This window comes from Acinonyx jubatus, chromosome A2 (genome assembly GCF_027475565.1).
Source record: "Acinonyx jubatus isolate Ajub_Pintada_27869175 chromosome A2, VMU_Ajub_asm_v1.0, whole genome shotgun sequence".
Classification (NCBI taxonomy): Eukaryota; Metazoa; Chordata; class Mammalia; order Carnivora; family Felidae; genus Acinonyx; species Acinonyx jubatus.
Genome location: NC_069383.1, coordinates 165,378,486 through 165,390,524, shown reverse-complemented (window position 1 = coordinate 165,390,524; position 12,039 = coordinate 165,378,486). Strand labels below are relative to the sequence as shown.

Below are 12,039 nucleotides of genomic sequence, written 5' to 3'. Positions count from 1 at the left end.
GGAGGGGGGCGGGGACGGGGTTGCGCTCCTGGGGCAGCCGACACCCGGATGTGCACACACATCTCCCCGGTTGCAGCCACGCTCGCCCCAGAGGCGCGTTCGTGCACACGCTCGCAGACCCTCCCGTGTGGGCTGTGGTCGGTGAGGCCCCGTCTCAGCCCCTCCCCTAGGGGCCTCCCACCCGGTGCCCGGGGCGGGCGCAGGGGTCGCCTCTGGTCGCAGCCCGGACCCCGACTCAGCTCTGCCCCTTGGTGGCAGGGGGAGAGGCCCCCTGCGAGGTGACCCTGGGCAGTGGCCGTGGGACCCCCTCTTCCTCCTTGAGTCCTCGAGCTGTGAGCCTCCGCTGAAGTGCCCCTCTGCTTTTGATGTGTGACAAGGCCTTGTTGTTCTTGACTTTCCCAGAGAAGCAAATAAACAGTGTGAACAGCCCCAGGCTCTGGCGTCCTTGGCTTTTCACGGGGGGGGGGGGGGGGGGGGGGGGGGGCAGGTGGGCGTGGCCCCACCAGGGCGGCCGGGCCATAAAAGGAGGCCGGAAGGAGGGAGCAGGCTTCCGCACCGCAGCCCCGGGCTCCCTTGGGCTCACCCCGGTGCCCAGTGCCCACCGCACCTGCACCCACGTGAGCGGCACCTGGGCAGGTAAGGCCTGGAGGTAAGGGGGCAGCTGGTGGTGGCAGGACTTGCTTCCTGCTAACTGTGGAGTCCTCTGGTTCTATGGCCCGTGCTGGGTTCACGGCCCCCAAGCTCTGCAGAGAAACCGTTCCCCGGGAGCCGGGCGGGGGGACGGTGGGACGCGTTTACAGAGGCTGCCACCCCGAACTTCTGTCTCACTAGGCGATCTTGGAAGTTGCTGCTTCCCCTGGGCCTCAGTTTGCCTATCTATACAATGGGCTTTATGAACCCTGAGTGGGAGGCCTCCTCAGTCTGGGAGCAGGACAGTTGGGTCCTTGTCTCCAGTGTCCCAACATGCTGGGTGATCCAGTCTCTGCCCTTTTTGGGCCTCACTTGCCCAGTATGAGCAGCATACGATGGGGGGGGGGGGGGGGACTCAGGTTCGAGTCCCACACTGACCCTCCTCCCTTAGGCAGGATCGGAAGAACCTGGTGGTCCCTACAGCCAGGCGAGAGGCAGTCAGGACAGACCCCCCCAGAGCAGGGGATTAAAGCCCCGTCCACTGTGTCCCCGCCCTGTAGACTGACCGCCAGGCCGATAGGTCCAGGCCCACAGAGACGCCGGGGTCCCGCGGCCCCGGCAAGTTCCTTGCACCTTGGCCGAGAATCAGGCTGGATGACTGAGCGCCCGGCAGGCCCCGCCGCCCATGCTGAGCCTTGGGGCCCCCATCCGTCAGGGGGGCCTGAGCCTTGCCCACCCTGCCAACGTTTTCCGGCACTCTGGGTCCTTTATGTAGAAGTGGCCGGGGCATCCTCCCTGCTCTGTGACGTATGCCCATTTCAGAGGAGGGGACAGGCTCAGAGAGGCTAAGTGGAATCTGAACCCCGACCCAGCGAAACCCCCCGCAGAGGCTAGCAGGCTGGGCGAGCCCCAGAAAGGGGCTCTCTGGGGTAGGAGCCCCAAAGGGTGTTCTGAGCCTGGAGCACGGGGTGGGGGGCTGGTTCAGGACCTACTGCGTGACTCTGGGCGTGACGCCCCCTCTCTGGGGTGCCGGAGGGCCTGAGAGCAGCTGGAAGGAGCTTTCCAGTGAGTCCCGGCTCTGTGGGGCTGGAGGCCTGGGGGCCGGGGGCCGGCAGGCAGTGGGCATGGCGCCTGCCGTCCTCCCTGCCTGGGTATCGTCTTTCTCCCTCCTCCTCTGGACTTTGTTTCCCGGGCCCGGGTGGGGCCGGCGGGGAGGGGGTGCCCCTGCTTCCCCAGGCGGGGCCCTGTCCCCTGGCAACCCGTGGGCAGGGCATCGGGATTCCGGTCTCTGTCCTGTCGACGGCACCAGAGCCAGGCCCAGAGGCTGCGGGGGCCCAGGGGCAGCATGTGAGTCGGGACCCGGCGTGGGGGCAGGGTGGGGGTCCCGTATGCACTGGGTTTTGTGTCTCGGACGAGCGTTCACGCGTCAGTCGGTAGCCTGTGCTCACCTGTGGGATCCGCGGGGCGCAGGGAGGGAGGTGCCTCAGTCCCCCCCCCACCCCGCCCCGGGCCCAGCTGGGGTGCAGGGTCTGGTGGGGGCATGTGGGGGTATGGGGGTGGCCCTGTGAGGGGGCTGGCTGGGAACCCGTGCGGCTGGGGCAGAGTCTGGGTGTCTCAAGGTGTTGGGGCGTGTGCCCAGCCAGGGCCCCGGGGAGGACCCTCCTTGCTGTGTGACCTTGCTCTGAGCCTTAGCCCTTCCAACGGGCCTTTGCCCGAGGGCAGGAGGCCAGTGCCGAGGAAGCAGATGTGTGGCACCAGGGGCCATAAACCCAGTTTCAGTCTGGTATCGACGTGATACGGGGTGGGGCTGGGAGGGGCAATGGGGGAGGGGGGCTTCCTGGGAGAGGAGGCGGCTGCCTGGGAATGCAGGCTCCGGCCTCGGGACCTGCTGCTCTGCGGCCGGCTGTGTGGCCTGCCCTCTCTGGGCCTCGGTTCCCTCTGCTGTTGACTGGGGACAAGAACGGCCCCCTCGCCGCGGGCTCTTACGAGGAGCAAATGAGACGCTGCTGTGGGGCGCTGTGTGCGAGGGGCCACGGGAGACACGGGAGGCTCTGTGATCGCTACCACCCCTCATTCGTGCGGAGCCTCCGAGGCCCCGAAAAGGCTGACCCCCTGGGCTCTACCCCTTCGGGCCCCATGTGGGGGCCTCATCGGCCCGGCTTGCAGACGGGGACACTGGGGTGCCACAAGAGAGGACGCCTGCCCCGGGGTCACCCCGAGAGCAGTGGTGGGTCCAGCATTTAAAGACCATTAGCGGCCACCGTGAGAGCATGTATCTGGTGCCTACTGTATACTGGCTACATGGCAGACTTCCAGGGTGGACCCAAGTCCCGCGGACTCTACCTCCGGTCCGGGTGTGGACACTGAGGCCGGAGGTACCAGCCGGCGGGGCCCCGGGGCCTTGAGCCCGAGACCCAGCCTGAGCCCCGCCCACTGGCCTCCGTGACTCACCCAAGAGGAATGGGCCAAGGAGGAGGCAGGGCCCCCACCCAGGCCCACTGACAGCCTCTGGGCAGGTCCCCCCACCGCCTCCCCGGAGTTAATGTCCTAAGTGGCCTATAAATCCTGCCGGGTGTACGTCCCCCTGCCCACTCGGCAAACACTCCTTCATCGCCGTTCGCACACCTGCCTCCCCCCCCCTTCCCGGGGAGCTCCAGGGCGTGGGGACAGGCCCGCCCAGCCCTCAGGGTCAGCACCCTGCTGGCGCCGGAGGGGAGGCCTGGAGGCACAGCCAGGTCTGTGGCAGAAATGACCCTGACCTCCAGGTCCTGGGCACCCGGAACGAGCAGCGTTTGCAGAAAACTTGCCAGTCTTTATCACCTCCCTGCTGTATACTGCGCTCTGGCTGCAGGAGGGGGTGCTCATCTGGGCCCTCCGGGAAGAGAGGGTCCTGGGCTGAGGGCTTCCAGGGGCAGAAGACGAGACTCAAGGACGTAGCCACCCCTGTGGCTTCCGGGAGGGCGTCTCCCTGGGGGCTGTGTGGTCCCGGGCAGTGGCGTGGCCCGCGGGCTGGGATTTACTACCCAGGCTTGCCTGTCTTTTTACCTGTTGCCTTTCTAATTATAGTCTCAGCATTGGAAACATATGGACGCCTGCTTAGTACACGTTAGTTAGAACATGGTTCGCATGGTCGATTTTATGTTGCCTGACCCCACCTCTCCAGCTCAGGGCGGGGCTGCGTTTTCCTCTTTAGAACGGCAGCCTTCACAAGCAAGGCGGCCCCGACGCGGCAGGTTCTGATAGAACTGGGAGATGGGAAAAGGACGAGGGCCTGCTTGAAGACCTGGGAACGGCCAGCTCCTTTCCTCAGCCGCAAAAAGGTGAAGCCTGAACTGGGTGCTGGGCCAAGCAGCGGGAGACGCCCGGACAACAGGCTCCAAGAGCAGGGGCAATGGGGGGGGGGGGGGGGGCGGGTCCCTGGAGGAGGTGTCTTGTGGGCTGCAGCTAGGAAGGCTGTGGAGCAGCACAAATGCAGAGGAAGCTGCGGGAGGAGGAGGAAGAGGGTCAGGTTTGGGGTAGGGACCCCTGTGAAGTCTGGGTTTCGTGCTGAGGTCAGACGGAGGCCCTGGAGAGCAGGTGCGTGCCTTCATAGGAGGGGGTTCCCAGAGCTGTGCTCAGCAGAACCCCGAAGCTTGGAGAGGTGCCAGGGCCCCCTGGGGCACTGGATCAGGGTGTGGCCAGAGGCTCCGTGGCCTCACCTGGCCCCGCAGGACAAGGTCCAAGGCGTTGCCTAGCCCGTCCTGGCTTTATGGCACCGAGGCGGGGGACTGTCCGGGATGGGACCAAGTGTCCCTTTAGGCAGGTGTAGGGGAGGGAACCAGGAGACCGGAGTCTCTGCCAGCCATCCTCCCTCTCTGAGCCTTAGTTTCCCCACTTGACATCCCTTAGTGAGGGGCAGGCCCGCTGATGAAAGAAATCTTACAAGAGGAACCCCAGAATGTGTTGCGCCCTGGGAGACAGGCAGGTGCGCTCGTGCACACAGGGGCCCAGGGAGGCTGCCTGGGGATGGCCTTGGGTCTGGCCACGTGAGCTGGGTGGGAGAGGGCAGTAGCAGGAGTCCCGGAGACGAACGGGCAGGGGCACCAGAACATGTCAGACGCTCACGGGGCACGCTGTTGAGACAGTCAGTACGGGAGTGAGCTACGGGTGCGGCTGGATCCAGGAGTTCACACAGCATTCTTTACGGACGCCTGTTGGCGTCAGTGCTGCCCTCAAGCAGGCTGTGTCCGCGAGGGCACACGTGCGGCCCCCAGCCGTTTGCTGGGTAACAAGCCCAGGGGGCGGAGGGCTCCGGTTTTCCAGGGTAATCGCAAAGTCTCAGGACCAGAATTTCACGCCATTGGCAGGCTGGGTCACGCGTCCATCCCCGAAGTGATCATAGAGGCCCTTTGGCCAGGACTTTGGCCTTCGAGGGAAAGGAAATCGCACCTGTCCCCAAGAGATCGGCCGGGGGCCGTGTCCCGGTCCCTGACGTGTTGGCCGTTGTTCCCTTCTCCTCCCCCAGGGAGCCCGGAGCACCTGCGCCCGGAGCCGTGGGATAGCTGAGTCCCCCAGGCCATGGACCGAGTGACCAGATACCCCATCTTTGGCATCCCTCACTCGCCCCGTGTGGGTGGCCTGGGCCTGGAGGAGGGCACCGGCCACACGTTTGAGCTGGTGGACGTGGGGCCTGCGGCCAGCGGCTGGGACCAGAACAAGCCACGGGCCCTGCCTGCTGACCGAGAGGCCGGGCCGAATGCAGCCGGGCCGAAGGCGTCCCGGAGCCCATGTGCCTTCCTGGACCGGCCAGCCCCGTGGAGGCTCGGCCGGGAGGGTGACGAGAAAGAGGAGGCGAAGGCCTGCCGTCGGCACCCAAGGGACGCCCAGCCCACGCGGCCACGGAGCCTGGAACGGGAGCACCAGGCACTCAGGAAGGGCAGCACGGCGCCCACGCTCCAGGGCAGGCCTGCCCACGGGGACCCCGGGAGCCCCGGCCAGGCTCAGTCTGGGCCCCCGGAGGAGCACGTGGTCGACAGGGAGCAGATCAACTTCCTGACGGCCAGACGGCAGTTCTTGAGTCTGGAGCAGGCCGGTGCAGCGGCCGCCCAGAACCTTCCAGCTAGGGCGGCCCCTGCGTGCGCCCCGCCTGCCGTGGCTCAGGCCTCCACGGCCTCGGGCGGGCTGCCCCCGGCCAGCGGGTGTGCCGTCCCCCCGAAGCCCCAGGGGAGGGACGCGGTCTCGGGAGAGAAGGGGGGCGCCGGCGGCCTCCCCGCTGCCCCTGGTGCCCGGGCTGTGGGCGGCCATGGCTCCCGGTCCCGAGTGGGGTCCCCGGAGCCCCCCGGGGAGACGCCCATCGAGCGGGAGATCCGGCGGGCCCAGGAGCGGGAGGCAGACCTGCGAGAGCAGAGAGGGCTACGGCAGGCGGCCAGCCAGCAGGAGATGGTAGAGATACCCACCAGGCCACTGCTGACCAAGGTCGGCCTGGCCTCGGCCCCGCGGCGGGACAGGGGGCGCCCGTCACTCTACGTGCAGCGGGATTTGGTGCAGGAGACCCAGCGGGAGGAGGACCACCGGCGGGAGGGCCTGAAGCTGGGCGAGCCGTCCACGCCGGCCAGGGCGGCCCTGGGTCCCCAGCCGGGACTCGGGAAAGCCCTCAGCGCAGACTCCGTCCTCGGCCTGGCCCCGGAAGACGGGCCGGCCTGCCCTGCTCCCGCGGTGAGGAAGGAGGACCGCGGCATCCCGGCCGACGCCCTCCAGCCGCACCTGCGCCCCGGGAGCCCCCGGCTGGCGTGCCCAGCCCTCCACGCGTCCGGCAGGCCTGGGGGTCTGTCTGCGGCCGAGGCCGAGGCTGTGGGCTCTCCACAGGCCACAGGCTCTCCGGGGCATCTCTTGGAATCCTCTGGAAAACCGGCAGGCGCAAAGCCGCAGTGCTCCAAGCCCCGCGAGGGGCCCCCGCCGGCCAAGAGAGGGGTCATCCGACAGGAGCATTTCCGCCTGCGGCCCCTGCGGTTCAGGGTCCCAGACGGGCCCCTGCAGGCCGCGGCCCCCCGCATCCCAGGCTGGGAGGGCGGGGGGATCCTGGCGTCGACGCTGCAGAGGTCCCAGTCATCCGAGCTGCTGGAGAAGGAGGTGGAGAGCGTCCTGCAGCGCGAGCGGGAGCTGGCCGAGGAGCGGAGGCAGGCCCTCTTTCCCGAGGTCTTCTCCCCGCCGCCCAATGACGACGACGACGACGACGAGCCCAACGGCTCCAGGAGCTCCTCCGCGGCTTCCGGTGAGGGGCGGGGGGGTGGAGGGGCTGGGAACACCTGGGGGGCTCCGGCGGCCGGTCTCTGTACCTGAGCTGCGGATGCTGGAGGCGGACGTCAACTCTGCCTCGTCAGGGGTGCGAAGGTTTGAGGGTGTCGTGTCCCCCGCCGTCCGCTGCTGCCCAGTTCGTCCCCCCGACGGCCCGTGCTTTGCCCGTCTGTCCGTCCGTTCTCCCGTTTCCTCGCGGGCAGAGACTCGGAGCGTCCCGGGCTGGGGTCTGGTCGAGGGTCCCTGGGACCCTCCTGACGCCCCCCTCTCCCCGCGCAGGCGTCACGGGCAGCTACTCCGTGTCTGAGTCCCACTTCTTCACCCCCATCCACCTGTCAGGCGTGGCGGGTGCTCCCAAGCAGAAGAAAAGGAAGGAGCCGCGGGTGAGTCCGGAGCCCGTTAGGGCCACAGGAGGGCAGAGCGAGACGCGCGTAGGACCTGGGTTGAAGCCCGACGCCCTCACTGCCTGTGGGTGGCCGTGCCTCTGCCTCTTCCCCACGGGAGTGCACAGCGCGTGTCCCTTTGTCTGTCGGAGGCCCCCGAGCAGGGTCCCCACCGTGAGGGCGTCCCCCTGAGTCAGTCTGACAGACGGGCTCTGCTTCGAGGACGACAGTGACAGTTGATGAGCACCGTCATACCGTCACCACTGCGCAGCATGTGCGGGTGACGTGCACGGGGCTCTGCGGGCCACGCCTGTACCGTCTCAGAGCCACGTCCGTCTTGCCACACGCTCTTCAGAGAAAGCTCGAGTCGCCATGGCCAGCGTCAGGCGGTGCTGCTCCCACACGGGGGACTCAGCCCAGACCCGACTCCGCCCCCCGCAGTGGTCCCCCTGAGGCCGTCTCCTCCCTGGACGGTGGGGGGGCGGGGGGGGAGGGGGGAGGCCACCAGGGGGAACCATGAGGCGCCTAGCCTCACCGCCTGCTCTGGCGGCTCGGGGCACCGCGTGGGAGCCCCGTGACCCGGCTCAAGTCCGGTCCTGCCACTTGCTGGCCCGTCATGCTCGGCAAATCCTCTCTGACCCTCAGTCCCCTCCTCTGTAAAACGCGCGTGGTCATAGGAACAGCCCCCTCTGAGCCCTGGGACGGGGCCGGGCTGCAAGAGCTCAGTAAACGTTGGCCGTCTCCCTTGTGACGAGTTTGCAGAGAGAGCCTCGAGGCTTCACGGAGGGGGCAGCGCAGGGGAGGCAGGCTGCGCACAGCTTTGAGTCTGGGGGGCCGCGGTGGCCAAGGAGCTCCCTCCCCTCCACCCCAAGTGGGGGCCCAGGGGGCCGGGCGTGGAGTCCCAGGCCTCGGGGCTCACGTGCCTTCCTTTCCCACAGTATGCCAGCCTCAGCGCCTCCGACCACATCAACTCAGAGGTGAGTGTGCCCCTGGGCCCTCCGCCGCGGCCTCAGAGCCGTCAGGTGCCTTTCTCGTGGCGGTGCGGCCCGAACCTGCCTGAGTGGGTTCTGCTGGGAGCCGCTCGGGGGGGCTTGCCGTGGGTACAGACCGTGGGAGAGGTCCGCAGCCGGGGAGTGAGGGTCTGGGCCAGACACAGAAGGAGGCTCACGGGACAGTGCGTGAGAGCGGCTGCTTTACTGCCCTTGTGGATTCGTTTATGAACTGGGTCCAAAACGCCAGAGCTGGCAGTGAACCTGCCGTGGGTCTCAGGGTGACCTACCACGCTCCTTGACACTGTTACCAGGGGGAGGGGGTCTAAATCGGAGGAGGGGATGGCCTGCTTCCCTCCTGTTCTAGATCTCTCCTACGAGCTGGCCGTGGGGGACGGCATCCAGGGGTCGGGACCCTGACGGGGAGTCTGTGCGGGACCCTGACAGGGACTCTGTGCCTCTCCTGCAGGTCCTTGAGGCCACACGGGTCACCCGCCACACCAATGCCAAGGCCAGGTGCTGGGAAGCCCGTATCTACGCCAACGAGGGCAAGGGCTGAGCCGGGCGCCCCGGGCCTGCCCTGGGGGGTCTGCTGGCCCATCCCGAGCCCCACTTCCCTTAGGAAACAGGTGCCTGCTTAAACTCCCCACCCACCTCCTCCCAACCCCTCCCCCCCCAGAACCACAGATCAGGGCCGACAACCCCGAGGCCGGATGCATTTTCAGCCCTGATGGTTCTCTTTCCGGTTCTTATCTTCCTGGAGACATTGTTGTGTTTTCTGTGTGTAATGCTGGGGATGGAACGGGAGGTCTCTCGATTCTGCTTCTAAGACTTTGCCAAACACTTTGGGCCCCAAATGGGAGGAGACCAGCCGCCCCCCACCCCCAGGTCCAGATGTGATTGTCCCTGCTAGTCTGAGGGCTGTGGGGCTGGTCCCTGGGGGAGCCGTAGGTCTGAGGGAGGAGCACCCAGTCTGAGGGCCTCTGTGTTGTCCCCCAACCCCACCCCCGCGTGGCACACCCAGCAAATCTCTGAATTACAGCCCTGTGGGGTTAGCCCCCCCCCCCCGCCCCTGGCAGAGAAGAGGGCTGAAGGGGACCCACATGCTCTGTGCCCCCCCCCTCCCGCGGCGGCCCAGCAGTGACAGCGTCAGTGCCTGTCCAGGGGGCGAGGCCAGTGGGTCCCCCGTGTGGCCCTCCAACAGCGTCCCTGGTGTCCGGGGAGGTTGGAGGGGTCCCTGGTTGGGCTCTGTGTGCATTCTATCCTCCCACCTGAGAGACGAGATCATTCTGGGCAAGGTGTGGACGCTGGACCCAAATCCTAGTTCTGCAGCCATCCTCGGGGTGGCCTTGGGGGTCCCCAGAGCTCCTGTGCCTCGGTTTCCCCTCCACACACAGGGATGGCCGGCCTCAGCCTCCAGGCCCCTCCCGCTCCCCCTCTCCTTGGCCGCTGCAGGGAAAACCGAGGCGGCCAGTTCCAGAAATCCTGCGGCCGCCCCCGCCAGCCCAGGAGGCAAAAGCCTGAAATAGCTGGGCGGGGGTGGGGCCATGGGGGCCCGGGGGCGGGCTGGGAGGGGCTCTTCAGGGTAGAGCAGAGACAGGCCGAGGGAGGAGGCAGGGCCCCAGTCCGAGGGAGGAGGCAGGTCTGTGTCCACAAGCAGGGCCTGGGCCGTGATTCCTACAGTCTGTCCTGCGTCAGAGTGCGGGCCCCACCCACCCTTCAGGGAGGCACCTCAGGGGCTCGCCGTCTCCTGCCAGGTCAGTCACCTGGTGCCAACGGGCCTGCCACCACCCTCCCTGAGTCGGGACCTCCAGGGTGGGGGCGCTGCCCGAATGACTGGTTCGATGGCTCTGGGCTCAGAAGTCCTAACACCTGGGAATGGGCAGGGCCGGTTCCCGCGGGACCCCGGGGACCCGTCTCCCCACTTTTCCAGCTTCCAGAGGCGCTGCATCCTGGGCCCACGGCCCCTCCTCATCCTCGTCGCACAGGGTCGCCGGGCTCTCTGCCTCCCTCTCGTGAGGATGCTGGGTCCCCAGGGCACCCAGAGTCACCCCCTCCTCGGGGGCCTTGACAAAGGTCCCCTCTGCCACGTGAGGCAACAGGTCTGCAGGTCTGAGGACCAGGAATGGGGACGTCTTTGGGGACCTTATGCTGCCCACCAGACAGAGTCTCCTTGTCCCCTGTCCCGGTTAACCTTCCCTGGCCTCTGCTCAGGGCCTCCTGGGACTGTTGCACAGGCCGTGCACAAGGCACCCAGCTGAGGTGGGGAGGGCTGGGCTCCCCTATGACCTGGGCCCTTCTGTAACCCCCCTGGCTCAGCCGCGCTTGTCTGCACACAGGTCATGTCACGGAGGGGTACATTCATGAGTCCTCTAGGTCAGAGGGCCCCCGCCCATGGTGGGACCAGCTCTCTGGTCTCAGTAGACTGTCCTTTGACCCCCATAATGCCCCCATCACCATGGCCTGTGAAGGTTCCCCCAAAACACAGAGAAAGCCACTGCAGGGAGTGATGTCCTCCCCCAACGCGGTCTGTCTGTCCCCCCCACATACTTGCTCTACCCTTGAATCCTGCTCTGTCCGGTGGGTGCCACGAGGAAGGTTCAGAAACGGCTTCCCCAGCGTGGGTCTGCCTGTGGCCCCGCCGCCTGGGGGTGGGGGGGCGGGGCCGCTGGTGACGTCCATGGGGGCCCCCCCAACCCTGACATCCAGACCAAGGTCTGGGCACAGCGGGAGATTCGTCTGCAACCTGCCGGCTCCCTTGGGCCACGTTTGTCCCCACGGGGGCTCAGTCGGGGACAGGGGACCCTCCAGGACACAGTGTCTGCAGCCCCTGGGGCCACTCCATTCGAGAGGCGATGTCGGCCCTCGATGCCGACCCTGGGACGGTGCCCACTCAGGAGACCCGCGTCCCGCTCCCGCAGCCAAGGGCCAGCAGGTGGAGCAGAGACTTGAATGTTCCACGGGTGCATGATGGCCGTGTCCCCACCCACCCCGCCCCCTGCCTGGGTGACCAGGGCCACCTGGGGGGCCCGCAATGTGGGCAGGGAAGCAGACCTTGTGTGTTCAGCCTGATCGACAAAATGAACACAAGTTCCTCAAGAAGTTAAACACACAACAGCTATGTGACCCGGAGGTTCCACGTCTGGGTCTGTCCCCAAGAGAACGGGAACCAGGGACTTGAAGAGATGCTGGCACCACCGTGGTCACGGAGGCACGAGTCACAACAGCGAAAGGGGAGCAGCCCAGGGTCCCTCCGTGGATGAAGGACAAACACAATGTGTCCATCCCCACGCTGGAATGTGACCCAGCCCCAGGAAGGAAGGACGTGCTCCCACCTGCCACCGCGTGGAGGGACCCGGAGGTCACTGTGCGCAGTGACAGGAGCCAGACACAGAAGGACACGTCCTGCGTGACCCTCTCACAGGGGTCCCCAGAGGAGTCCCGTCACAGAGACAGAGTAGATGGTGGGAGCTGGGATGGGGGAGGGGGCAGGGAGTCCTTTGCTTCATGGAGACAGTCTCAGTCTGGGGAGATGGAAAGTTCTGGAGGCGGGTGGGGGGGCGCGGGTGCAGGACAGCGTGAGTGTGCTTGATGCCACTGAGCTGTGTGCTCGGAAAGGGTTAGAGTGATACATTTTGTGTTATGTGCATTTTGCCAAGATCTTTGAAAAGCTAAAGGAAAAGTGTTCAGTCTCCCGGAAGCACACGGAGGCCCTTGGGAACCACGCAGAGGAGCCCACAACTTGCCAGCTTAAAATAACTAGA

The 12,039-nt window shown here is 66.7% G+C and overlaps 1 protein-coding gene across 2 annotated transcripts; it reads left to right on the top strand.

The window, feature by feature from the left end:
* Positions 1–691: 691 nt before the first annotated feature.
* MISP (mitotic spindle positioning) lies at positions 692–9,037 on the top strand. Of its 2 annotated transcripts, none has more exons than XM_027049418.2 (5): positions 692–1,977; positions 5,135–6,880; positions 7,183–7,286; positions 8,225–8,263; positions 8,745–9,037. In XM_027049418.2, the coding sequence occupies exons 2-5, from the start codon at positions 5,188–5,190 to the stop codon at positions 8,832–8,834; spliced, it is 1,926 nt and encodes a 641-aa protein (XP_026905219.1). In that variant the 5' UTR covers positions 692–1,977; positions 5,135–5,187; the 3' UTR covers positions 8,835–9,037. The 2 variants fall into 2 exon arrangements, with proteins under 2 accessions (XP_026905219.1, XP_053076236.1); XM_053220261.1 differs by lacking the exon at positions 692–1,977 and adding an exon at positions 2,894–3,950.
* Positions 9,038–12,039: the final 3,002 nt, after the last annotated feature.

Coding starts and splice junctions, on each gene's coding strand:
- MISP (XM_027049418.2), top strand. CDS start 5,188: ATGGACCGAGTGACCAGATACCCCATCTTTGGCATCCCTCACTCGCCC. Junction 7,287..8,224: donor AGAAAAGGAAGGAGCCGCGG/GTGAGTCCGGAG, acceptor CCTTTCCCACAG/TATGCCAGCCTCAGCGCCTC. Junction 8,264..8,744: donor CCGACCACATCAACTCAGAG/GTGAGTGTGCCC, acceptor CCTCTCCTGCAG/GTCCTTGAGGCCACACGGGT.